The following is a 27,566-nucleotide window of genomic DNA, read 5'->3' on the forward strand; positions in this document are numbered from 1 at the left end:
CCCTCCCCCCCCCCCAATACGTCATCAGTGCGTGCTTCGCGCTCACGGCACTGCCCCAGCGCTAGCGTTTCGCGGTCCGGTTCCCAGCGGCAGCTGGTTCGTATGCCTCTCCGACCAACGGTGTGGGATGTCGCAGAGTGTCTTTTGCTCGTTCTCGGATGGCAGGCGCACATGTGTGGCCCCTCTCTGTCTTTGAGGTTCTGATAACGCTGTCTCAGAGGAGTACGCGGTGTCTCCACGTCGTTCGCAGTACTGAACATCTGACGCTCTTCAGCCCTCCTTTATATACACTACCTCCCCTTTGAACAACACTAAACGCGGACAACGTAATCAATTAAATAACCAATCAATTAAAACTGAGTGAATCTTCTCATTATGATAGTATTGAAGGGCGATCTGTTTTAATTGTTAAAAAACGATTCAGAAGCCAAGATAGCACAAAATATTTTTTATTCAAGACAAACGGCTTCAACAGTCTTTGCTGTTAGCTGCAGGCCTTAAGCTTTTTTTTTTTTTTTGGTAGTGAAACATGATCATTTTACGCTAAACCTCAAGGACAATACGTGAAGTGGATAAAACTCAGCACATTATAAACGTTTGTCATCGCCAAAATATTTAAAAACACACAGTCCCTTTCCCAAAAGACTGTGTATACACACACACACACACACACACACACACACACACACACACAGAGTCGCACTATCCTCTGTGTCCAAGTTGGCTCGGATGGATCGCCGGCACGTTAGCTCAGCGTGTTCGATCAGAGGATTTAGCTACCCGCTGCAATAAAAACCTGAGTGAGCGGATCAACGAACAACCTCAACGAGAGTCATCGGACGCCCGCCACGAACAATGAAACAAAAATGAGATTTTTAAAAAAATGGATAGAGCGTCTACCATGTAAGCAGGAGATCCCGGGTTCGAGTCCCGGTCGGGGCACACATTTTCAAATGTACCAGCTGACTTATATCAACGCCTGTATGTAGCTAGGGGTATATATATATAATCACAGATGCTAATCGCTTGATATAAATACGGTACACAATAGCACACTTGTTTGCGTATGCTGGACATCATGTCGCATTTTCGCTCTCAGTGAAGTCGGCCGCTTTCATTGCATGTATTGGCGTTTTGTTTCTGGATCATAAATGAAAAACCAAGATCCGTTATATGTTATCAGTTTTTCCAAGAAATTATGATCTTTTCAATGGTATTCAAAGTGTCTGTACAAACATTTTGAAGTGCTTCTTTTTGTTCGATCGTTTCGCAAAAGAGTTTCTCATGTTAAATTGGTTACGTAAATTTGCGTTACGCGTTCGTTGTTAATTATTACAGTTCAGCAGTCGACTGAATACTAAACACGAACAGACCTAATGAGATTAGCCCGCATCTCGTGGTCGTGCGGTAGCGTTCTCGCTTCCCACGCCCGGGTTCCCGGGTTCGATTCCCGGCGGGGTCAGGGATTTTCTCTGCCTCGTGATGGCTGGGTGTTGTGTGATGTCCTTAGGTTAGTTAGGTTTAAGTAGTTCTAAGTTCTAGGGGACTGATGACCATAGATGTTAAGTCCCATAGTGCTCACAGCCATTTGACCCTAATGAGATTACCTACTTCCCGATTTCTTTCAAACGTTTTTTACATTAAAGAGCGTCCCGGACGAGAATCATCTTCAACCTCTTATCTGCCTCGTTCAAAACGCTTGAGCCACTCAAAATTCATGTACCTGATAAGCAGCCTCCGGCATACACTTCTTTTAGTAAAAGGTAGGTTTCATGGGAAACTTCACGACAATTCGTTGCCCTGTTGCTACTCTTACCATTTTCCCGGCAAAACAAAATAACAGCTCTCCACAAACGAAGACGGGGGCCACACTGATTTGTCCACAGGCACCAGAGATACCGTATTCGACTCAGAAGGCTTCACAGCTACTGGTCGCCCATCTTTGGTGCGTGCGGACTTACTCTGTGACAGCACCAGTCCCGTTATTTTATACCCACAAAGTCCTTCAGAGAGAACCGCGATACCTTTGCATGTATATAGGGTAGAAATAAATTTGTGGAACATACGAGATGAAGTTGTAGGTTTAATTTCTGTGGAGGTGGTCTGTTCATAGCTATTTCATTTCATTCCATTCTGTCGCACATATTGATAGGTTAACCGCTTTTTTTATTACGAACAGTTAATGAGTGCTGTCCACCACTCTGGGATTGTTACCTTATTGTGTTACAGGTAGATACAGAAAAAGATACAAATGGAGGGATATGATATCAGAGAGACAGACAGACGAGAGAGAGAGAGAGAGAGAGAGAGAGAGAGAGAGAGAGAGAGAGAGAGAGAGAGAGAGAGAGAGAGGGGGGGGGGGGGGGCGTTGTGCATCTCTGACGCAAAATTCCGAGAACTCTCACGTTTCGAATCGACGAATACGTTGCTTCCTGGGTCTCTTATAGTGACCAATAAACCAAAAACAAGAGAAATTCGGCCGCATACAGACATGGACTCTCGATCTTGCTGCGTGTAACCCATGAATGGAACAAGGAGGCAGTAGAGTGGGAGAGACGCATTAGGTACCCGTCGCCATACGCCTTACACTGGCTTCCAGGAGACAGCTGTAGATGTGAATGTAGTTTAAGCAAAGACTCGAGAGAGCAGGAATGCTGCAGCGGTTCTAACCAAGTAAAATACAAGAGAAATGCGTCACGGATTGTATTCTAGCAAAGCGTGTGGTTAATGGGGCATACAAGCTCCGTGCAAACCTGTCCCTGGTACTTGGGTGGAATTAAGGAAGCGTTTGATAGGAGTCTGCGAAAAGAAAGCATCGCGTTTGTTACCCGAGCCAAAAACAATTATTATCGAAATTAAGGATGCGATCAGGAATGACATCACAGAAAGAGGGCGGCTGTTGAACCAGAACAGGACAATGGGTGAGAACACGGCGTTGGCGATGAATACGCTGAAATGGCACGCGTGAGATGTTCACAGTTGTGGATGGAGGCAGCCTTCAGCTGTGTAGCGGAGTGACGACACTGGCAATGTGTGCCGGACCGGGACTCGAACCCAGATTTGCTACTAGTCGGGAGCGGTCGCCTTAACCACTCAGCTGTCTGGGCGCGCTTCACGGTGAGATCCGAACTTTGCGCACGATAAGAGAATGGGAAAAGAAAGACCAGTCCTGGAACGGACAGAATCTGGAAGAAGACCATTGGGAGACAACAAGACACAAGACGCAGAGAGCAGCTGAAGTTTGATGTGAACCGAGGACGGCAGCAGTGGGAGGAAGTGTTGAACAGCAGACTATGAGGGAAGAGAGATCATTTCGTCCATTGTGAATCGTTTTTTGAAAGCCTACGACTGTGATAACGATGCGTTTGTTTATAAATAACTTTCTGCTAGTGTCACGATTTTCTTTTAATCACACTTTACACGTCGCGTTTCGTGAAACTATTCCCGTTTTCAAGTGTGCTTTCTCTTTGCACTACGCCATTTTTACGTAAATGTTTTCGATGTGTTAGGTTGATGCGAAGACGATCAGTGAACGGCCTGGATAAGCAGAGACGTTTCAGGAAGAAGATGGATTCGAAAAAGAAGATTATTTATTTTATTTGTCGCCATTTACAAATGACCTGCCACCGTGTTACTAAGACAGGTCGTACGTTCACAATATGAAATTTTACGTGTATAGAATGATATTTATTTCTTATTTTTAAAAAGGATTAATAATAGTGCAGCTTTAAATAGTTATAAACTTAGAAGAAATTAAGAAACAAAAATCGTAAACTTAGCGTTTTATGAATGCAAGATAGGAATTTATGAAGACAGAGAAGAATTTATAACATAACTGGCAGACATATTATGGATTTGGAACAATTTTTCTGAAATAAACAAAATTCTTACATTTAAGATGGGTAGATAAAAGGTACTAAACATTTACGAAATTAACAGAATTTTGGAAAATCAAATTGTAAACCATAACCATATTTTTAGGAATAATAAAAACAAGAGATAAGAAAGATGATAGTGGAAGAACGTCCCTTCACCATGTGTGAAAGACAGCGAGTGTCTTGGAATTGTCCATCAAGGCACCTACCGACAATCACAACTCTTCATCTAAATCTAACATCTACTCTAAATCTCCAAGTAACTAAACCTTAACCTAATTTTTTTAAAAGGCTGTTTGTTGTGTTGCTTATTTAGGGTATTTCTTCATTTTCATTTACGGTCGTGTCGGGATCAGTGTCCTGATTCCATCTCGGAATCAGTGCTGCTTTCCACGCTCTGGATTCCTTCCCGCCTTTGCATATAGGCACGTTTTCTGTGTCGTACATACTCTCTGTAGATCGCTTGGGATATATCGTCAGTGAGTGTGTCTAACATGGTCCATTGCTCTTGGTCTCTGAGCATTGCGTGTATGGTGCCTTGAATATTGTTGACGTTCAAGTGTATTGTGAAATGCCTGGGCTAGCAGGACAGAGCGGATTAGGTTGTAGAAAGAGGCCAAAATAAGTTGCTGTCAGTTGCACTCAACATACAAACTTTATTTATCAACACACAATATCACAACAAGGATGCAAAACACTCAAAACTTTAATCGATCCCCTTTCATTAACTTTAGATCGGCTGAAAGCCACACTCAAAACCCAAGACACAAGGCCTAAGCAAGAAATTGAAATACAAGCGCCGGCCGGTATGGCCTTGCGGTTCTAGGCGCTTCAGTCTGCAACCGTGCGACTGCTACGGTCGCAGATTCGAATCCTGCCTCGGGCATGGGTGTGTGTGATGTCCTTAGGTTAGTTAGGTTTAATTAGTTCTAAGTTCTAGGGGACTGATGACCTCAGGAGTTAAGTCCCATAGTGCTCAGAGCTATTTGAACCAGAGTACGCGCGACGCATACTTCCTTGCTGCTCCACACCAACCGACCGACTGGTCACAAACCGCACAGTCGGAATGTCCGCCACACCAAAGATAGTACAGAAGTACTAGTATCAATACACGCTGCTGCTGCCACTCACGGAGAGGACAGCAACATTAGCGAGATAACTGCAGGAGACACAAAACCACTGCGACCAAGGTTTAACCGAAGGCAAGCATAACTCGAGCCAGCCGCGGCTGATATTGTGTGTCTGATGTTGGTATATCGTCCGCAGAGAAAGGCGACGTGTTCTGGAGGGCTTCCTTCCCCTCATGTGCACGCCGACGTCTTGCTCAGTCTCACCCAGTTCAAATGCGTGGGATAAGGGCCGTCTCCTGTTAAGAAGTGGACCCTACCGTGGCTGGGATCCATATGTTTGAGTTTCAGTCTCTCCCTTACATCAGGAAAGAACTGGTGTAGCCAGCGGCCCGTATCACCTGTGTCCCGCTCACCTTGCCAGCTATCCATCCAACAGTTTTTTTGTTGGCGTCTCGTGTCAATTTGTACTCCGGTGATCTTTCGAACCTGGTCGCACCTTCCCACCTTAAGCCAGTGCAGAGCCGCTCTGTATCTTATCGTAATGTGTGTATTGGGTAGATTCTTAGCGCCACACAGACTGATACAACTGAGGTGGTGCCGAAAGCTCCTGATAGCCTGCCGGCCGCTGTGGCCGAGCGGTTCTAGGCGCTTCAGTCCGGATCCGCGCTGCTGCTACGGTCGCAGGTTTGAATCCTGCCTCGAGCATGGATGTGTGTGATGTCTTAGGTTAGGTTTAAGTAGTTCTAAGTCTATGGGACTGATGACGGCAGATGTTAAGTCCAATAGTGCTTAGAGCCGTGTGAACCTAATAGCCTAAGTAAGCCGCTCCTTTGACGAGGGTCCGATTTGTTAATAGGCTCAATCTGTGAACCCATGCGCTGGCGGCGAAGCTAAATAAACGATGATGATGCGTCCGACGAGAGCACAGGTAGAGACATCGCCGTTGTGGAGCAGGTGCGTCCTGCTGTCCTCGAGTCATCCGACCAGAGCTTGGCGCCCGGCGCGCCACCGCCTGTCGAGTGTACGGTGGACCTCAGTGCGCACCTCCCCAGCTGTTTCCCGGACTACCTGTCGGCCGTGATTGGCCCTTCCTGCCACGTGCGCAGGCACGTATGTGCGTGAGTGCGGCAGCCGCCGTGGGGGCGGCGTTCCCGCCGCCTGGGGCCCCCATCCGGTGTGCCGGCCGCCCCCAGGAGGCGGCCAATCAGCGCCAATCTTTGTTCCAATCGCCGCCTTCCGGGACGCGGCGGTAGGCGGAAGGCGACGCGGGTGGCAGGTGTCTGGACAGGGGCTGTCCGTCACTGGTGGGACCGCGCCGCACACGCCGAGGCTGTCTGCATTCACTGGCGGTGGCTGGCGAGCATACGCTTGTTCTGCGCACCTACGTCGCGCCTTCTGTGACGGTCAGTGAGCGTTCAGTGGTGTTCTGAGCCCTCTGCTCAGAATGCCGTAGCTTAATGCTTGGGTTAAACGAGATCGTAGCCAGTTGTTTAGTGAATCTGTATTCAGTTTGCCGCTGATGGTGGTGATAAGTGATAAATTCTGCCTAAGTGAGGAAAAGGCCTAATTTGCAGATTATAAGCTTAGTTAAAGCGGAAAGCACTGAAAGGTCTCTGTTGGATTCCTTTCATGTTAATTTCTTAAATCTGTTGTCATTTACAGCATACATTCCAGTTCTAAATTTACTGTGGTGTTTCTGACTCTATCTGGGAGGAGACTGAACAGTGGAATGTGTTACTTTTACGCCGGCCGCGGTGGCCGTGCGGTTCTAGCGCTGCAAGTCCGGAACCGCGGGGCTGCTACGGTCGCAGGTTCGAATCCTGCCTCGGGCAAGGATGTGTGTGATGTCCTTAGGTTAGTTAGGTTTAAGCAGTTCTAAGTTCTAGGGGACTGATGACCTAAGATGTTAAGTCCCATAGTGCTCAGAGCCGTTTGAACCGTTTGTTACTTTTACACATAAACAAGAACGATCTGTCACACTACTACACTTTAAAACACAGTTTATATATAATCCATGTCACACAGTGTCATACGGAACCCACATCGGCTCTCTTTTATATACTGTATATGATAAGATACATTTTCACAATCCTAAATAAGGCACCAGTTTAGTTATGAATTAAGTTTAATATGCTGAAATTTTAACGGTACAATGATCAATGTCTAAATGTCTAAATATAAACTGACTTATTTCTTTTTATTTAAATTTATATATATATCACCGGTTGTTGTAAGATGACTGTTAAAAGATTATAATTGTTAGTCTGGTTGGCAATTTGGTAAACTAGACTGGATGCCTGCTGAAACAGTTGCTCAGTAATGCAAGGATAACTTCCCCAGATAGCTCCCAGCTTTTAACCCGCTTTTATTATCTTGAATGTCAGCACCGCTTTCAGAACAACTTAATGTATCAACATTACAAAACGTGCATGCGCGTACCGCAACTGTGTCTTGGAGTAGTCAACAACGCCCATCCTCGTCCGTGCGTGCATGCGCGACCCGCCATCGTTCGTGGATAGGAATATAGCTCTGGAGACAAATCTGTTGAGGTGCTACGAGAAATGGTTCAAATGGCTCTGAGCACTGTGGGACTTAACTTCTGAGGTCATCAGTCCCCTAGAACTTAGAACTAATTAAAAACCTAAGGACATCACACACATCCATGCCCGAGGCAGGATTCGAACCTACGACCGTAGCGGTTGCGCGATTCCAGACTGTAGCGACTAGAACCGCTCGGCCACTCCGGCCGCCTACGAGAAATGGTTCTTGAGTTCAGTCGAGGGGTGACAGCAGCGGAGGCAGCCAGAAACATTTGCGCGGCGTATGGTCAGCGGACAGAGCACGGTAAGGAAATGATTTTCTTCTTTTAAGGAGGATCACTATGACATCAGTGATTCTCCAGGAAGACCTTCGGTGTTTCACGAAGATCGTTTGAACCTAGTAATCCATTATCATTCACGTCAGTGTATTGGAGAACTGGCAAATGTGATGACCTGTGATCATTCCACCATCGTGCGAAGAGAAAGGAGGTTAAAAAATCGGATGTATGGGTATCGAATGCTCTAAGCCAAACTCATAGAAATCAGCGGATGGCTGTACGTGCATCTCGGCTTGCTCGTCATTAATAGGCTGGTGAGCAACACCGACCATTCCTATCCTGTGTAGTTAGTGGTGACGAAGGAAAGGAAGGAATGGCTGAGCCAAACAAAGCAACAACTCCGGCTACAAAGACCTGCGTGCGTACACAAAGGATAGTGTTACTCCTGTGGTGGAACATTGTGCGTCTGGTGTACTACGAATCGCTTTCCCGAGGTGCGACTATCACTGCTGACATTTATTGTCAACAACTGAGACGTATTGCAGACGCAGTCCAAGAACAATGACTAGGAAGACTGCGTGAAGTGATGCTATTCCAGGACAGCGCCTGCCCACATGCTGATACACTGACAAAAAGCACCATACAGCACCTTACTAACCTGATCTTGTGTCCTCAAACTTTCACGTTTCTGCTCTCTATCGAGCAAGCTTCAAGGAACTTTCTTTCCGGATGAAAATGTGCTCCGAACATAGCTATACGTGTCATTCGCCTCGAAACCGTGTGATTTCTACAGTCGCAGACTCGAAATGTTTCCACAGCGTTGGCAGACTTGTAAATAGTGTGTGTTGTGTTTATTGAACTTACCGGAAAACGCTACGAACTTCGGTACTATCCCAACAGTATAAGAGTTTACATAATAACATAAAAGTCTCTCTTTGACTTTGCCCCCTTGCGTTGCAAGGAAATGAAGGCTTCTTCTGTCATGGTATTAATGCTTGCCCCACTATGTCTGTCTTTGATGCATGAAAGACTCACAGGCGTACATGGTGTTTCTCTCCAACAGTATTGCGCCGTATTTGAGGACCCTGAGGAGAAAATACTATTTCAAAGTATAGCTGAATTCTTACATAAACTATATCTACATACCGCTTCAATCGTAGAAAGCTTCGGGACTGGTTTAATACGCTACTGGCCATAAAAATTGCTACACCAAGAAGAAACGCACGTGATAAACGGGTATTCATTGGACAAATCTATCATACTAGAACTGACATGTGATTACATTGTCACGCATTGTGGGTGCATAGATCCTGAGAAATCAGTACCCAGAACAACCACCTCTGGCCATAATAACGACCTTGATACGTATGGGCATTGAGTCAAACAGAGCTTGGATGGCGCGTACAGGTACAGCTGCCCATGCAGTTTCAACACGATACCACAGTTCATCAAGAGTAGTGACTCGCGTATTGTGACGAGCCAGTTGCTCGGCCACCGTTGACCAGACGTTTTCATTTGGTGGGAGATCTGGAGAATGTGCTGGCCAGGGCAGCAATCGAACATTTTCTTATCCAGAAAGGTCCGTACGGGACCTGCAACATGCGGTCGTGCATTATCGTGCTGAAATGTAGGGTTTCGCAGGGATCGAATGAAGGGTACAACCACGGGTCATAACAGATCTGAAATGTAACGTCCACTGTTCAAAGTGCCGTCAATGCGAACAAGAAGTGACCGAGACGTGTAACCAATGGCACCCCAAACCATTATGCCGGGTGATACGCCAGTATGGCGATGACGAATACACGCTTCCAATGTGCGTTCACCGCGATGTCGCCAAACACGGATGCGACCATCATGATGCTGTAAACAGAACCTGGATTCATCCGAAAAAATGACGTTTTGCCATTCGTGCACCCAGGTTCGTCGTTGGGTAAACCATCGCAGGCGCTCCTGTGTGTGATGCAGCGTCAAGCGTAACCGCAACCATCGTCTCCGAGCTGATAGTCCGTGATGCTGCAAACGTCGTCGAACTGTTGGTGCAGTTGGTTATTGTCTTGCAAATTTCCCCATCTGTTGACTCAGGGATCGAGACGTGGCTGCACGATCCGTTACAGCCATGGGAATAAGATGCCTGTCATCTCGACTGCTAGTGATACGAGGCCGTTGGAATCCAGCACGGCGTTCCGTATTACCCTCCTGAACCCACCGATTCCATATTCTGCTAACAGTCATTGGATCTCGACCAACGCGAGCAGAAATGTCGCAATACGATAAACCGCAATCGCGTTAGGCTACAATTCGACCTTTATCAAAGTCGGAAACGTGGTGGTACGCATTTCTCCACCTTACACGAGGCATCACAACAACGTTTCACCAGGCAACGCCGGTCAACTGCTGTTTGTGTATGAGAAATCGGTTGGAAACTTTCCTCATGTCAGCACGTTGTAGCTATCGCCACCGGCACCAACCTTGTGTGAATGTTCTGAAAAGCTAATCATTTGCATATCACAGCATCTTCTTCCTGTCGGTTAAATTTCGCATCTGTAGCACGTCATCTTCGTGGTGTAGAAATTTTAATGGCCAGTAGTGCAAAAAAAAAAATAGATAAACGCTATGATGGTGGTCTTTATAGCTTCATGTGTTTTACGTGGTCTCTCCCTCGGTTGACTACAACGCAAAAAACGTTCATACAACCTCATTTGGGCCGCTAATGACCGTAGCAGTTTTGCGCCCCAAAACCAAAACAAAAAACCTTATTTGGGATATTGTTCAACCCGCACGTCAGATGTAACCTGCATGTCAATTAAGTCGTCCAACATTCGGCGCTTCATGCGAATTTTTGCATTTTGTCTTTTTCTGGTAGGTTCATATCGATCACACTTAATTATTTGTTTCGCTTCGAGAAAAGACACGTCCGAGTTTTGCATTTCAATGAAATCAGGGCAGACGTCCGGATGTTGGTTTTTCTTCGGGAGTCAAGTTGTGGAGGATACACTTCACATTTTTATCTCCTTCAAAACATTCTGGAGAACGTCTCGAACACCTGATTTAGAGACGTTGCTCCACTGCGATTAGTGACGTAACACTGTTGAGACATGACGTTAACTGACTGCTCACTACTGACCAGTCGAATGCTCGCCTATTATTGTCAGGTGTCAGTTCAAGCTGCACTCACATTCACTACGTCGGCGTCGCTTCTACGGCGGGAATGAAGTCAGTCACAGAATATTTTGGACGAACAACGTGCATGTTCTGAAAACCACTGTGAAAGTGAAGCGCGTGCCGACGCATAGTCTACTTAGCATGACACCACATGTTACGACCATCAAAAAGTGGTTCAAATGGCTCTGAGCACTATGGGACTTAACATCTATGGTCATCAGTCCCATAGAACTTAGAACTACTTAAACCTAACTAACCTAAGGACATCACACAACACCCAGCCATCACGAGGCAGAGAAAATCCCTGACCCCGCCGGGAATCGAACCCGGGAACCCGGGCGTGGGAAGCGAGAACGTTACCGCACGACCACGAGATGCGGGCTTACGACCATCCCTCGTCCCGATGGCATATTGAGTGCGGGAAGAACAACCACTTAAAAGCCTGTGGTGCCTGCAGAATCCAATAAAGGATTGTGCGTACAGTGTACACAAGGACTCAGCAAATAACTTTCGAAGAAGGGATCATAGTTAAAGTGTACAAGACTTCGTATTCCGTTACTTTCATTTTGACCTTCGAGCAGTCGTTGGTAGGTCCGCGCCAACAGCAGATTTCCGGCACAAGTAATATCGGCCAAACGACGTTTGGTGGGAGAACGCCAGTTACAGCTACGGAGTTCATTCGCTTGCTGGCGTATGTTGTGTTCTCCAATAGTTTACTGAACGTAACTTCTTCTACAGTACAATTGCTGGCTGTGCAATAGATGTAGACGTCCGTCGATCTAGCCGGAGATGTGGTTCCTCCCGGTCGGCTGGTACTTCGATCGGCGGTGCAGTACAGCGGCTTCGGTGATATCTTCTCGGAGACTCTGCTATAGCGGTTGCCATTAGCAGCGGACGAAGACTGGTCTGCCTTCGACCGGCCGGGCCTATATAGTGAGCTGGAGCCAATAGAAACCCGGCGTAGGAATCCGTGGCCGGACATGTCGCGGCGACCTCTGCAAGGAAAGATTCCTATTAATCAACTGGAATCTTCGGCGTGTTTACCTGATGTCTTCGCCTGTTTGGCTGTTGGTTTGTTTCCCTCATAGCGTGGCTGTTATGCGGTGCTGCCTGCCATTTAGGGGAACCCGATGGCAGACAGTACAGCGTACGACCGTGTAACGCGAAGTTTTCGAGAATACTGTGAGAACAGACAGATGATATTGTGAAAAGTTCCGAATCGACCGAAAAATTACGTAGGAAGTGTGTCCCAGTAGCCAGGTCTCGGCGTTGCCCTTCGTTTTTTGGTGCAGTTTATGGTCAGGAAGGATAATCCACATTGGTGTCACACTGGAAGGTGCAGTCTGTCGCGGTGCACCGGGCACTCAGTGTGTCTCCCTGGGTGTTTTCCCGTCTACTGTGCGGCGCAGCTTCCGGACGCGGCCGCTAGAGGCGCGACGGTGCCGATGCGTGCCGGTCCCCAGAGACCAGGATTTATCGGCCCCGGGCGGCGCTCGCCGGATTCCCTGAATTGTTTCGCGCCGCCCACCGGAGCATCCATTGTCGGCGCCTTCGACAGCTCACTGCCGCTACTGTGTGTGAGCTGGCCCTCCCCCCCCCCCCCCCCCCGTGCCATGTCTCCGCGCCTCGTCTACCGCTAGGCCGTCCGTGGACTGCCCGTCTTCCGACAAAAGAAACCACAAACCCAGACGAGGTGCACGCCGATCTCATTGCGTTACGGGCGGTCCCAAAAACGAGAACGTTCACTTCCTACGTCCACAGAGACGATTTTCGAAAGGGACAGACTCTTTCCAGATGTGAGGCGTCTTTCTTCGGGTGTCTGCCGGCCGAAATTTTCCATATTTCCTTCGCCCTCTCTCGACAGTCCAAACAACCTGCAGTGATTCGCTCGCTCTCCGCTGGTCCAAGCTGATAGCGGTCCCGCACATCTACATATACATCTACATGGATACTCCGCAGCCGGCCGCTGGTGGCCGAGCGGTTATGGCGCTACAGTCTGGAACCGCGCGACCGCTACGGTCGCAGGTTCGAATCCTGCTTCGGGCATGGATGTGTGTGTTGTCCTTAGGTTAGTTAGGTTTAAGTAGTTCTAAGTTCTAGGGGACTTATGACCTCAGCAGTTGAGTCCCATAGTGCTCAGAGCCATTTTGATACTCCGCAAATCACATTTAAGTGCCTGGCAGAGGGTTCATCGAACCACCTTCACAATTCTCTATTGTTCCAATCTCGTATAGCGCGCGGGAAGAATGAACACCTATATCTTTCCGTACGAGCTCTGATTTCCCTTATTTTATCGTGCTGATCGCTTCTCCCTATGTAGGTCGGTGCCAACGAAATATTTTCGCATTCGGAGGAGAAAGTTGGTGATTGGAATTTCGTGAGAAGATTCCGTCGCAATGAAAATCGCCTTTCTTTTAATGATGTCCAGCCCAAATCCTGTATCATTCCTGTGACACTCTCTCCCGTATTTCGCGATAATAGAAAACGTGCTGCCCTTCTTTGAACTTTTTCGATGTGCTCAGTCAGTCCTATCTGGTAAGGATCCCACACCGCGCAACAGTATTCCAAAAGAGGACGGACAAGCATAGTGTAGGCAGTCCTTAGAAGATCTGTTACATTTTCTAAGTGTCCTGCCAATAAAACGCAGTCTTTGGTTAGCCTTCCCCACAACATTTTCTGTGTGTTCCTTCCCATTTAAATTGTTCGTAATTGTAATTCCTAGGTATTTAGTTGAATTTACGGCTTTTAGATTAGACTGATTTATCGTGAACCGAAGTTTGTAAGATTCATTTTAGCACTCTTGTGGATGACCTCACACTTCTCGTTATTTAGGCTCAACTGCCAATTTCCGCACAATTCAGATATCTTTTCTAAATCATTTTGCAGTTTGTTTTGATCGTCTGATGACTTATTAGTCAATAAAGGACAGCGTCATCTGCAAACAACCGAAGACGGCTGCTGAGATTGTCTCCCAAATCGTTTATATGGATAAGGAACAGCAAAGGGCCTATAACACTACCTTGGGGAACGCAAGAAATCACTTCTGTTACACTTTCCGTCAATTACAACGAACTGTGACCTCTGACAGAAAATCACAGATCCAGTCACATAACTGAGACGATATTCCATAAGCATGCAATTTCACTACGAGCAGCTTGTGTGGTACAGTGTAAAAAGCCTTCCGGAAATCTAGAAATACGGAATCGATCTGAAATCCCTTGCCAATGGCACTCAGCACTTCATGTGAGTAAAGAGCTAGTTCTGTTTTACAGGAACGATGTTTTTTAAACCCACGTTGACTGTGTGTCAATAGACCGTTTTCTTCGAGGTAATTGTCCGCAACTCGTGGTCGTGCGGTAGCGTTCTCGCTGCCCACGCTCGGGTTCCCGGGTTCGATTCCCGGCGGGGTCAGGGATTTTCTCTGCCTCGTGATGACTAGGTGTTGTGTGCTGTCCTTAGGTTAGATAGGTTTAAGTAGTTCTAAGTTCTAGGGGACTGATGACCATAGATGTTAAGTCCCATAGTGCTCAGAGCCATTTCTTCGAGGTAATTCATTACGTTCGAACACACTATATGTTCTAAAATCGTGCTGAATATCGACGTTAACGATATGGGCCTGTAATTTAGTGGATTACTCGTACTGTAATCGGTTTTCAAGTATCTGCCCAACAAGTAAATGGCATTGACCTACAGACTTTAATCAAGTTTTGTTCTTCTAACACCACGATGCGAAATGGTAAACAACACCGAAACGATTTAACGTCCGGACGATTAAACTGCCAATCGAGAAACATTTATCAAACACACAATCTGCTTTAAGTACATAGGTTGATTCTTACGGAGAAGACAACAGCAACCAGCCACTTTTTGCAATGCTTTTATTTAGGTAAATAACGTCGTTAACGGTTGCGAACCGAAAGGGTCATCTTCCGACGGCTATCTCACGTTAAGATACGTTTTACATTAGCTTCTGCTCTTTGTTTTCCCAAGTGATGAAATTGCTTTGGGTAGTGGTATCGTACTACCAAAACAATATGAGAGGCAATGTCTTTTTAACTTTGTGTCTCGCAACAATTTTAATTGATGTAAACAAATTATTCTAGCGAAGATATTTTGGTTACTTACATTCAGAAATCCGTGCCATTACGTTCCAGTGCTGACTGCTTGCTGTAATGGCCGCCGAACGAGCCACATTTCCTACGTCTACGGTACAGAGGATATTGTGCCTGAAGACGCGCGAGTTGAGTTTCGCGTGACAGATGTTTTTTGGAAAATACGCTGATTTCTGTGGATCAGAATTTCATGCGCCAGGTAGGTCATAATGCAGTCTTGTTCTTGTACCACCAATTGTCGAACGTTCGTCGTATGATGCTGGCGGCGGTTACAACTAGTCATAATAACATTTCTCCATCATCATCATCATCATCATCATCAGCAGCAGCAGCAGCAGCAGCAGCAGCATCATCATCTATTTGCCGTGCACTTTGGGATAAAGGACTCTTTCACATTCCCAAGTTGGTGTTTGCGTCTCGTCAGACTATCTACCATTAGCTCACTATCTCGATTAATGCAAACAGTCCCTTCTCATTTCATCTCCCTATATTTTGTTTACCCATGTTTCCATTCCATCTTCAGTTTCTTAACGTTCATTATCACATTGTTCCCAAATGAACTCCAAGCCATTTTTGCCCTCTTGTTCATTTTTTAAGTATACATCCAATTGGTTTCAGTTGTCCTACGTATACTAATTCGTCAACTGTTTCTATAATTTTCCTCATATAGTCTCCATTATTCTATCGGAATACTGATTGTACATTATTTTTGTTGTACATTAATCAGCCTTCAGGGCTACTGTCACATTCCCTCATGTCTACATGCACATCACTACCCTGCAATTATCACTTACGTGCCTCACATAGGCGTCATCGAACCTCCCTAATACAATTTTCTCCACCGCTCCACTCCAGAATAGCACGTGGGGAAAACGAACACTTAAATTATTTCGTGTGAGCTATGATTTCTCGTTTCATTACGATTATCGTTTCTCTCTATGCTGGTAGGTGCTAACAAAACATTTTTTCATTCGGAGGAGAAAGTTGCCGTTAGAAATTTCGTGAAAAGATCTTGTAACAACGAAAAACGCTTTTATTGTAATGACTGCCTACCCAACTCGGTTATCATATACGTGATACGCTTTTTCGTATTTCGCGATAATTCGAAACGAGCTGCTCTCCTTTTAGTTTATGACGTCCTCCGCCTTCATATCTGGCAAGTATCCTACGCCGTACAGCAACGCTCTACCAGAGAATGATAAATCGTAGTGTAGGCATTCTCCTTAGCAGACCTGTTGCATGTTCTAAACGTTCTGCCAATAAAACGCAATCTGTGGTTCGCCTTCCTTCACAGTTTCATTGTGATGGATACAGTTTAAGTTGTTCGTCCTTGTAGCTGAACTGACAGCCTTTAGATTTGTCTCATTTGTCAGGTAACCGAAATCTAACGGATTCCTTTTAGTAGGCGTGTGGTTGGCCTAACACTTGTCATTATTTACAGTCTATTGCCGCTTTTCGCATCGTACTGATATCTTGTCTAAATCATTACGCAGCTTTGTTTTGATCTTCTGATGTCTTTACTAGACGGTAAACGATCATTTGCAAACCATCTGAGAGAAACAGTCCCCTCCTACATCGTTTATAAACTTCAGTTGATCCATCGTTTTCTGACGTTCTTGTGAATCCTATCCCACTTCTGAACTTCCCACCCTCTTGATGTAATGGAATGCAACGCTGCAGATGTTCTTCAGCAAACTGGTGTAGGTACATTCCATTTCCCCATACCAGCACGAACATAATTTTATCACTCCTCTGTTAAGTGGTAACGCTCCAGTACGAACAAAGTGTAGTAACTAACGCACGAACACACAGCAGCTGAATGCGGGTAACTCACACCGTGACTGGTGTAATTGCGCGGACAGTCTTCAACACTTAAAAAAAAGCGGGCACTTACCCCAGTAAAAGGAATATATACTGCGGCAATCATTTTCGCCGTTTGAGGATGACGCAAAAGCATTTAACACAGTTACGGCTGCCATCCCACGGCGGGCAGTGGATCGTGAACGCTTATTGCGAGATTTATCTCGTACAGAGCTGCGCTCCCCGTTTATGGAACTATAACAGCATTAACGTCCGGCAACAAAACACTCTTAACGCGCCTCTCCGACCTTATTAATGTCTCTGTTTAATAGTCGCAGTTAGCGGCGTGGCAAATTTTATCACGCCCAGTGTCCTCAGTACTGCATGGAAACTTCTCATCGCTTCTCATTTCGTTCCCCACGCCTTTTTATCCCCCCACCCTCCCCCACCCCCCGCCGCCCCCGTCCTAATTACACTGCCGACTCATTCAGTGCTCAGAAGCGTAGAGTACTTCCCCATGTAATGGGCGTGTGATGTACCAGGCAAATAGGTGACAGTGTACACGGCGTTTGAAAGTTTCTGCATTGGATGTTTGCAAGTGATAGATCGTGTCGCGGATAGCAACTTTTGTTACAGACAAAGTGTTGGCGGACGATTTCCGGTGGCGCCAGACGTCCTTTTGTAGCGATTACCCTGTAAATCCTCTATTCCTTAAGGGATCGAACTCCCGTGTATAAAAGAACTTCAGACGTTTGATTACTTTACAAATGATTAACATGTTTAAGATTTTACGTTAAGCATCTAAGAGAGAGAAACTTCAGGGAAGGTTTGAGAGTATGCTTAACGTTCATCAGAAGTCACTATGTGCTTTCATTTCGAAATACTGGATGAATATGGTCTGGGTAATATTCGCGCGGCGAGAAGCAATGTCTCAAGACAATACACACAGTTCCTAATACAATGCTCGCCTTGCTCTGTCAAATTTTTACCACAAGATCATAACTCTCAATGAGTAGATTATGAAAGCATCTTAAAATTTTTAAATTTGGACATTAATTACGCGAAATGGAATTGAAACGTTATCACAGCTCCAGAACATCGGAACAACATCAGATACTTTGTTGCTGGTATCAACATACCAGATACTAAACTATGAACACCATTCTATGACGCCAAGTTGCGACGCAGTGTGTCACAGGCGCCATAATAGTAGATTGGGTCTAGGTGTCGGATCATTCTACTAAACAGGGGAAATGAAATTACTGTTCGCTGATACCACGTGACGCTATGTTTAGCTGGTAGCCCAATGAAAGAACCGCTACCAAGTCGCTAGCGTAATCGGTATGTCCGAACAACCCCGGATGCCCCTCGTCAATATGGCGTACTTGCCAACACCGACACAACACCAAAAGATCAGACGTGCGAGGGCCATGTTGCGATACGGGAACAGAGACCGACAGAAGCGCTCCGAGTGGTCTGGCAGTGAACATCGAATTCGAGAAAATACGGCGCGATAATATGAATTCTTGTTTTGCGAAATACTAGTACCAGGTGATATTTTTCATTTTTATGGCTGGATCTGGTAGTCTGTTGGTAAAGTCTATTTATTTTTGAAACCCAATTTGAGTTGCATCGTAAATATGTTGCACGTATTCTGCTTAAGTTTTGCTCTCATCCATAATATTGGGTAGGGTAATTGATTCCTTATTTGTTTTTGTTTCACATGAAACAGAAGCTGGTTTCGTCGTATGTAATTTTCAGGACTCATGTCTATTTGTTACTGCTTACGAGTAAGTTTGTGAACCGCTCGATTTAATTCCACGTATTCTGCGTTATTTTTAATCACGTCCGCCTTTCGTACTCTCGCATTTAATGGAGGCCAACGAAATTTTCAGTCACTTTGCTAAAATGTACTGTTCGTACAACCTGTAAATACCGAGTGAAATCATTTGCGTAACTTCTGTCGCATTGTTAGCTATTGCAAGGAAGAATCCACTAGCCACCAAGACTACGAAGCATACTCATCTACATCTACATCCACACTCTTGAAAGTCACTGCGAAATGCATGGCAGCCAGCGCAAGAAACAACACAATTCAAAGCAGAATTACATAGACTACTGATGACGCGACACGGCGAAATGAAGTTGAATAACAAAGCTGTTAAATCTGCTAACATGCAGTTCTCCATTAAATGCGAGAAAGTACGGAAAACGGATGCAAACAGAAATAAAGTAGAAGAAAAGCAATATGCTTACAACGCATTTAAATCGAGCAGTTCACACACAGATTCGTCAGCAATAAGAAATACACGCGCTTCCACAGAACACTATGCGACGAAAGCAGCTTCTGATTTATGTGAAATAAAAACAAATATGGAAACATTTACGCCACCCAATATTGTGGATGCGAGGAGAAAGTAATAAAAATACTAGCAACATATTGACAACGCAATTCAGAGAGTGCAGTACACACGAGGGGTGGTAATCAGAAGCATAGTCTGATGAAACTAGCTTCAGTCACAGCTGCGTAGCGAAAACGAACATCACTAAATATCAGTCAATAAGAAAGCGAGGTAGTGCACTGGTAAACTTGTAGCGCTCCAAGGGACCTGGCGGCGAACCAAGGTCGTGTTGCCGAAGTCCTTATATCAGTTACACTCTCCCCCCCCCCCTCCCCCATGCCGACACCGTCACTGTTTTCTATCCGAAGACAGTTCGAGTAATCTCTCCAGTTTAGTACTGAGCTCGCTGCAAGATACATTTTTCCATGAACAGTTTACATGGGGCAAACGGGAACAACGCCTGAACGAACGTAACTCATGAACGATGATGGCCTTCGGCACATGCCAGCTAGCTACCAGTCCCACTCTCCCCACGTTCACGTTTCACGTAGGAAGAGACAGAATACGATTTTTTTAGTTATATAACAGACACGTACTTCAACACTCGCTAATCTATAAATATAAGCTTAAATCAAACAATGGAAAATCCAGGATGGAATGTAACAATACCAGAGAAGGAAAGTTGCTACTCACCATATAGCGGAGATGCTGAGTCGCGATAGGCACAACAAAAAGATGCACACAATTCAATATTATGACAAAGGCCTTAATGGCCGAAAGCTCTAATTCTGTGAATCTTTTTGTTGTGCCTATCTCCGGTATGTGTTAAGTAGCAACTTTCCTTCTCTGATATTGTTATATAAAAACTTAAATGTTCGTTTTTTCAAACTCATGTGTCTTCGAAAGTTCTTGACCGATTGCTTTGAAACTTTTACTATGGTGTGTGGCTGGCTGGCTGGCTGGGTGTGTGTCATTTCCTCCCACAGCTCTCTCTCCTCTTCACCACTCCCTCCGACCTAGAGTACTGTTTATTGTTTTTGCAAATTCAGATTCCGTAGTGGTTTTCTAATCATAAACCAAAAACTCGTCAACATAACTTTCCTATTTGTTAACAACTTTCACTATTGTATATATATATATATATATATATATATATATATATATATATATATATATATATATATATATATATATACTAGTGAAAAGTTGTTTAACAAATAGGGAAGTTGTGATTAGACTACCAGTACAGAATCTGAATTTGCAATAACAATAAACAAGGCTCTAGGTCGGAGAGAGGGGTGAAGACGATAGAGACGGAGGTGTGGGAGGAAATGACGTACGGAACGTCAAGGAGGATATGGACAGTGAGAGGGGGAGGGGCAGGAGGAGATGGAAAGAGACGTGAAGAAGGGAGAAAATGGACAGAGAAAAGGGGGAAAAGGTAATGGACAGAGAGAGAGACAGAGAGAGAGAGAGAGAGAGAGAGAGAGAGAGAGAGGGGGGGGGGGGGGGCGGGGCAACAAGGAGATGGGCGGAGGCACGGGAGAGGAGGAAATTAGGACGTACATCTAATTCCCATATGTATTAGAAACGGGTGATTTCCCTTCCCTATCTTTTCCATTTAAGGACACAGAGCCGACCGCTGTGGCCGAGCGGTTCTAGGCGCTTCAGTCCGCAACCGCGCTGCTGCTGCTGTCGCAGGTTCGAATCCTGCCTCGGGCATGGATGTGTGTGATGTCCTTACGTTAGTTCGGTGGTTTAAGTAGTTCTAAGTTCTAGGGTACTGATGACCTCAGATGTTAGAGCCATTTGAACCATTTTAAGAGAGTGATCCGCAGCAAAGCGGGACCAGGTACAGAAAGTATCACATAACTGCTACACCGTCTTGGCGCGTGCATTGGACCAGCGATTACAAGCAAGCTAATAATCTGGAAACACTGTGTGAACGGTATACGAACATAAGAGGCATCTAGCGCTCTGGAGTGTCTGTTCCAGCTCTCGTCGTTGTGAACCGAGGTTGGAATTGTCGAAAAAAAAAAAGAGACAGCAGCAGTAGCAGCGGCAGAGCGGCGTTTATCGGGCTCATTGCTACCGTGGAGATGGACGCCCGCCCAGTTCCCACTGCCGCCACTGTGCTCTCGCCGGAGACTCGCGGCAGTTACGCGCGGGGTGGCGGGACGCAGCCGCTCCTATGCTGGAAGGATGACTCCCCCTCACCGCAGTCCAGCACGACGGGGGATTCATCCACGGCCGGCCGCCTGCCTTTACTGTTGTTTAGCGCGGGCGCGCAGTTCGTCCGGCAGTAAAAAGCCGAGATGTGGCCGGTCGGAACACAGAGCAGGCGGAACTTGTTTCCCCGGTTTAACTGCCGCAGCTCCACTCGCTGCGTGTGTCTCGTCTGCCCTCGCTCGTAAACCTGCAAGTGCTACTTACTGTGACGTCAGCATTCAGATGACGCCCCTCCCATTTAGCATAAACGTCTACTCTGTCACTGTAAAAATTTGCGGTGGTGTATCGTGAATACTAAAAGGAAGTGACTGGGGAAGTTGTAAAATAAAGGGAATGTAAGCATATGGGATATGCCGTTATTGAAGAATGGAGGGAAATAAGTTGAGTGATGGACAACATTCTTCTCGGGTGTGCAGCCGGATCATAACGTCATCTTGAGACAATATTTCCGCGGTCCAACTGACCGCCATTTCAGGTGAGAGAGCTGGTACACGATCTCGCCGGAACTGACTTCTCAGCGCAAGCGGCGGCCCCTATATAGGCTGCAGAAGGTCCACAACGCGTGCGCGAGAAGGTGCCGTAACTGCCCTCTAGCGCAAGTAAACATACCGCGCCGCCAGTGGTGGAAACAGGCGAAATCGAGATATCGCTATTAAAAATTTATTCCGACGATCGAAACACATACCGTTGTTTTTTAATGTCTGATAACACCGGGTTCCGAGTCTTACTTAAAAGATAACCCTTTTCTCTATTAATGAGATTATCATATAAACTAATCTCTATAGATTCTTTTAAAACACAGTCCCAATACCGAGATGCAGGGACAACCATTTGTGTCTCGTGATACAGCATTCTATCTCCGTCGGTGAGACAGTGCTCCGCCACTGCAGATTTCTCTGGTTGAAGCAACCGTGTTTGCCGCTGGTGCTCAACACATCGGCCCTGAATGGTCCGGATTGTCTGACCAATATAAGCCTTCCCACAGTGGCAAGGGATCTTGTACACACCGGGCTTCCTCAAACCCAAGTCATCCTTAACAGAGCCAAGAAGCGCTCTAATCTTGGCTGGCGGACGAAAAATACTTTTGATATGATATCTTTTTAGAATTGTTCCTATCTTCGAGCAAATGCTGCCTGCAAAAGGCAGAAAAGCCACCGAGGCCTATATAGGGGCCGCCGCTTGCGCTGAGAAGTAAGTTCCTGCGAGATCGGGTACCAGCACTCTCACCTGAAGATGGCGGCCAGTTGGACCGCGCAAATATTGTCAAGATGACGTTATGATCAGGCTGCACACCCGAGAAGAATATTATCAATTATTACGCCGGGAAAGTCTTCGTAATCACAAGGTGACTGATGGCAAATGACGAGGACCTCTGCAGAAACGCCAAGGAAACGAGTGACTCCAAAACACTGGAAGAAACAGTTGTAAGGGGGCATACTGGAAGACTGTCATCGTTCTGGAGAGAGCTGTGGAGGGTAAGAACTGAAGGGGAACATAGACCAGAGCACACCGATGGCAAAGAAATCACAACACCAAAGAGGAGTCGCGCGACATGAGTGAGAGTTGGTAGGTGTGTTTCTACGTCTGGAAGACGGTGTCCAGTCATACGTTGCGCCAGTCGCATAAGAGTGGCGCCAGTAGCGCCACCTTGAGGATGCAGGTCAGGTTTGCTATAAATACGCACTGTAACGGTCGTGAGTGTTATTTACCTTTGAGATTGGACGTGATGAGCTGATGTTAGTCGCGAATGGTTGTAAGGCAACGAAGATACCGCTATCAGTACCTCTCTGTGTTTCAGGGAGGTCGTGTAATAAGGCTACGAGAAGCTGGATGTTCTTCCTCCGATATTGCGGAAAAGCTTGACAGGAATGTAGCCACTGTACATGACTACTGGTAGCAATGATCACGAGAATGTACGGTCGGGAGAAGACCGGGTTCCGGACGGCCACGTGGCACTACCGGTAGGGAAGATCATCGTGTCCGACGTATGTCTCTGGCCCATCGTACTGCATCTGCAGCAGCAATTCGAGAGCAGTTGGTACTACAGTGACGCAAAGAACTGTTACAGATCCGGTATTCGAATAACAGCTCCGAGTAAAACGGCCTGTAGCGTGCGTTCCACTTACCCTAACCACCGCCACTTGCCATATCAGTGGTGTCAAGCGGGAGCTCACTGGACGGCAGGTTGGAGGTCTGTCGTGTTTTCTGACGAAAGCTGGTTGTGGTTCGGTGCCAATGATGGCAATGAGTTCGTTAGGAGGCGGCCAGTTGAAGGGATGCAACCAACGTGTCTGGGTGCTGGACTTCCACCTCGAGTTATGGTGTGGGGTGCGATTTCGTATGATAGCAGACCATGGTGCGGCGAAATTTGGCGTTAATAGGCTATGGCAGTGGCTGTGAATTTTCTTGATCTACATCCACCGAGGTGACAAAATTCATGGGACACCTCTTAACGTCGTGTCGGACATTCTTTTGCCCGAGGTAGTGCAGCGACTCGACGTGACTATGTACTCAACAAGTCGTTGGGAGTCCCCTGCAGAAACACTTTGCCACGCTGCCTCTATAGCCGCCCATAATTGCGAAAGTGTTGCCGGTGCAGGGTGTTCTGCGCCAACTGATGTGTCTGCGTCACCGACTGATGTGTCTGCGTCACCGACTGATGTGTCTGTGTCCCATAAACATTGGATGTTGGGCGATCTGGCTCGCCAAATCATTTGCTCTAACTGTCCAGAACGTTCTTCAAACCAATCGCAAACAACTGTGGCCCCCTGACATGACATCGTTGTTTGATAAGTCGCACATTGTAACACGAATGGTGAGACCCTGAGGGCCCCACTGTGCTAACGGATACGTTAAACACACGTCCCACATTGATTTCTGCGGTTATTTCACGTAGTGTTGCTTGCCTGTAAGCACCGACGACCTTATGTAAATGCTGCTGCTCTCGATCGTTAGGTGAAGACCATCGGCCACTGGGTAGTCCGTGGTGAGAGATAATACCTGAAATGAAGTATTCTCTGCACAGTCTTGACACTGTGGATCGCGGAATATTGATTTCCCTACCTATTTCCGAAATCTAATGTCCCATATGGCTAACTTCAACTACCATTCCACGTCGTGCTGCTTAGTGGCTTAGTCAACACCCGATTCCCTCGCTAGCTTCTCTCTGCTGTCGCAGCGACACTACTACTGGCAGACAAAGATCACCGTGCTCGTGCTCACAACCTCTGTGGCGTTAGCAATCGACTATCGACAGCTACTGTTTGAAAAATGTTTAGCGTACAAATATGAAATGTGACACATCCAGTGAAAATAGAAAGCTGACATTACTTTCTTTGAATACCACCAATAAACTAGAAACTTCAGAGAATGTCGGCACGGAATATAGAGCCAGCACGTAAGACAGAAAGAAAGAAATGAGGCTTGTGGAGCATTCGCATGCTCGGTAAGGTCCATGTCATACAAGAGAGAGAAAAAGATTTCGTTATACTACATGCGTTCAGAATTTGATACAGTGATCATTTAGTGAGAATTTTTTTGTTATTAACTCAAGCCTTGTTTACTTTCTCGTAGGTCTTCCCTTAACGTGCAGTAGCTACGCTTGTGTGGTGCATGAATTCGGGGCACTCTAGTTCAATTTTTCTCTCTAGCTGATTAGAAACAAGTTGGGTAACGTGTTCTGGGTGTTCTCCAGCGGGAACTGGAGGCCAGTGAGGCAGGCAGGGAGTGAGTTCCGTGTTTGTGCCAGGAGAACTACGTCTAACAGAGTTACAACTCGCCGCGCCCCTAGACGAGAGAGCCGCGTCTGGGAACTGAACTACAGCAGAAGGGTTCCAGCAAGACGCGAGGGCGTCTAGAATTTGTGTGTGTGTGTGTGTGTCTTTAAGCCCACTGAGACCTCCAATCTGACGTAATGACACAGTATCAAAGATGACACAGCACGATCACTAAATATAGAGGTCAACGCACGCTTCCCACGCGATCCAACGACATAAAAGTTGCTATTAGCTTCTTTCTGGAACATGTCGCGTTAAGGGTACAAGAAAAAGCACCGTTTATTTCTTCATTATGCTTGTGCCTAAACGAGACTAGTGACGGACTTACGGAGCTAGGGACAATGAATCAGACGACTGCAAGAATTCTGCTACCTTGGGAGCAAAATGAAACATGAGGGACGAAGACAGGAGGAGACGAGCACAGACCAAGAGGGGGCTTCCCTCCGAAGAAGTCCACTTGCACCTACTTCTACATTCGTGGAGTTAATGCTTATGAGTTAGCAATCAATAGCTCAGTAGGCAGTTCTGTTGAAGAGGAATGGACATCTATAAAAAGGGCAGTCACAAAAGTTGGAAAGAAAAACATAGCTGCAAGGAAGGTAAACTGCGAGGAAACCAAGGTTAGCAGAAGAAATATTTCAGTTGATCGACGAAAGAAGGAATTACAAAACTGCTCAGGGAAGTTCAGAAATACAGAAATAAAAGCCGCCGGGGAATAAAATAAACAAGGGGAGCAGGGAAGCTAAGACGCAATGGCTGCATATAAAATGTGAAGAAATCGAAAGAGAAATTAATGTCAGAAGCACTGACCCAGCATATAGAGAAGTCAAAACAACCTTCGGTGCCGGCCGTGGTGGCCGAGCGGTTCTAGGCGATAGAGTCTGGAACCGCGGGACCGCTACGGTCGCAGGTTCGAATCCTGGCTCGGGCATGGATGTGTGTGATGTCCTTAGGTTAGTTAGGTTTAAGTAGTTCCAAGTTCTAGGGGACTGATGACCTCAGAAGTTAAGTCCCATTGTGCTCAGAGCCATTTGAACCAACCTTCGGTGAAATTAAAAGCAACGGTGGTAATATTAAGAGGGAAATGGGTATTTCGCTGTTAAATGCAAAGGAGAGAGTCGATAGGTGGAAAGAGTACACTGAAGGCCTGTATAAGGGGAAAGATTTGTCTGATGTATTGAAGAAATAGGAGTCGATAGGGTAGAGACAGGGGATCCAGTAAGAGAGCATTGGAAGACTTAAGATCAAATAAGGAATAAGGGATAGACAACATTTCAGCAGAATTTCTAAAACCGCTGGGGTAAGTGGTAACAAAACGACTATTCACGTTGGTGTGTAGAATAGGAGAGTCTGGCGATATACAATCTGGCTCTCGGTAAAACACCACCACACATTTTCGAAGATTTCACGAGGTGACAAGTACGACAACCATCGCACAATCAGCTGAACAGTTCATGCTTCCAAGTTACTGACGAGAATAGTATACAGAAGAATTGATAAGAAAATTGTGGATCCGTTAGGTGACGATCAGTTTGGATTCAGGAAAGGTACCAGAGGAGCAGTTCTGACGTCTCAGTCGATAACGGAAGCAAGACTGAAGAAACACCAAGGTACGTCCATAGGATTTGTCGACCTGGAAAAAGAGTTCGACAGTGTAAAGTGGTGTAAGATGACCGAAAGTCCGAGAAAAATAGGGGTAAGCTGCTGGAAAAGACGGGCGATATACAGTGTGTACAAGAGCAAAGAGTGAACAGTAAGAGCAGAAGACCAAGAAAGAAGTACACGGATCAAAATTTGTGTAAGACAGGGACGTATTCTTTCGCCCATACTGTTTAATCTACACATCGAAGAAGCAATGACGGAAATAAAGAAAAGGTTCAGGAGTGGGCCAAATTTCAAGGTCAAAAGAATATCAGTGATAAGATTCACTGATGACATTGCTATCCGCAGTGAAACTGAAGAAGGAGTTATAGAATCTGCTGAATGGAATGAGCAGCCTAATGAATAAGGGATATGGAATGAGAGCAAATCGAAGCAAGGCGGAATTCGTGAGAAGTAGCAGCAAGGAGAACAGGATTGGTGATCACGACGTAGATGAAGTCAAGGATTTCTGCTACCTTGGCAGCTAAATATCCTATGATGGGCGGGGCAAGGAGGACATCAGAAGCAGACTAACACTGGCTAAAAGGGCATTCCTGGCCAACAGAATTCTACTAGTATCAAACATGGAGCTTAATTTCAGTAAGAAATTTTTGAGAATGATCGTTAGCAGCACAGCATTGTATGGTAGTGAAACATGAATTGTAGGAAATCCAGAACACAACAGAAGAGAATAGAAGCATTTCAGATGTGAAGTTACAGAAGAATGTTGAAAATTAGGTG

The 27,566-nt window shown here is 46.0% G+C and overlaps 1 protein-coding gene across 1 annotated transcript in view; it reads left to right on the plus strand.

Moving 5' to 3' along the window:
- Window positions 1–6,057: 6,057 nt before the first annotated feature.
- Window positions 6,058–27,566, plus strand: part of LOC126209794 (G-protein coupled receptor moody) — a 131,879-nt gene continuing 110,370 nt past the window's right edge. The window contains exon 1 of the mRNA XM_049938932.1: window positions 6,058–6,194. Coding sequence (XP_049794889.1) covers window positions 6,058–6,194 — 137 coding nt within the window. The remainder of the gene's footprint in view (window positions 6,195–27,566) is intronic.

Source organism: Schistocerca nitens, chromosome 10 (assembly GCF_023898315.1).
Source record: "Schistocerca nitens isolate TAMUIC-IGC-003100 chromosome 10, iqSchNite1.1, whole genome shotgun sequence".
NCBI lineage: Eukaryota > Metazoa > Arthropoda > Insecta > Orthoptera > Acrididae > Schistocerca > Schistocerca nitens.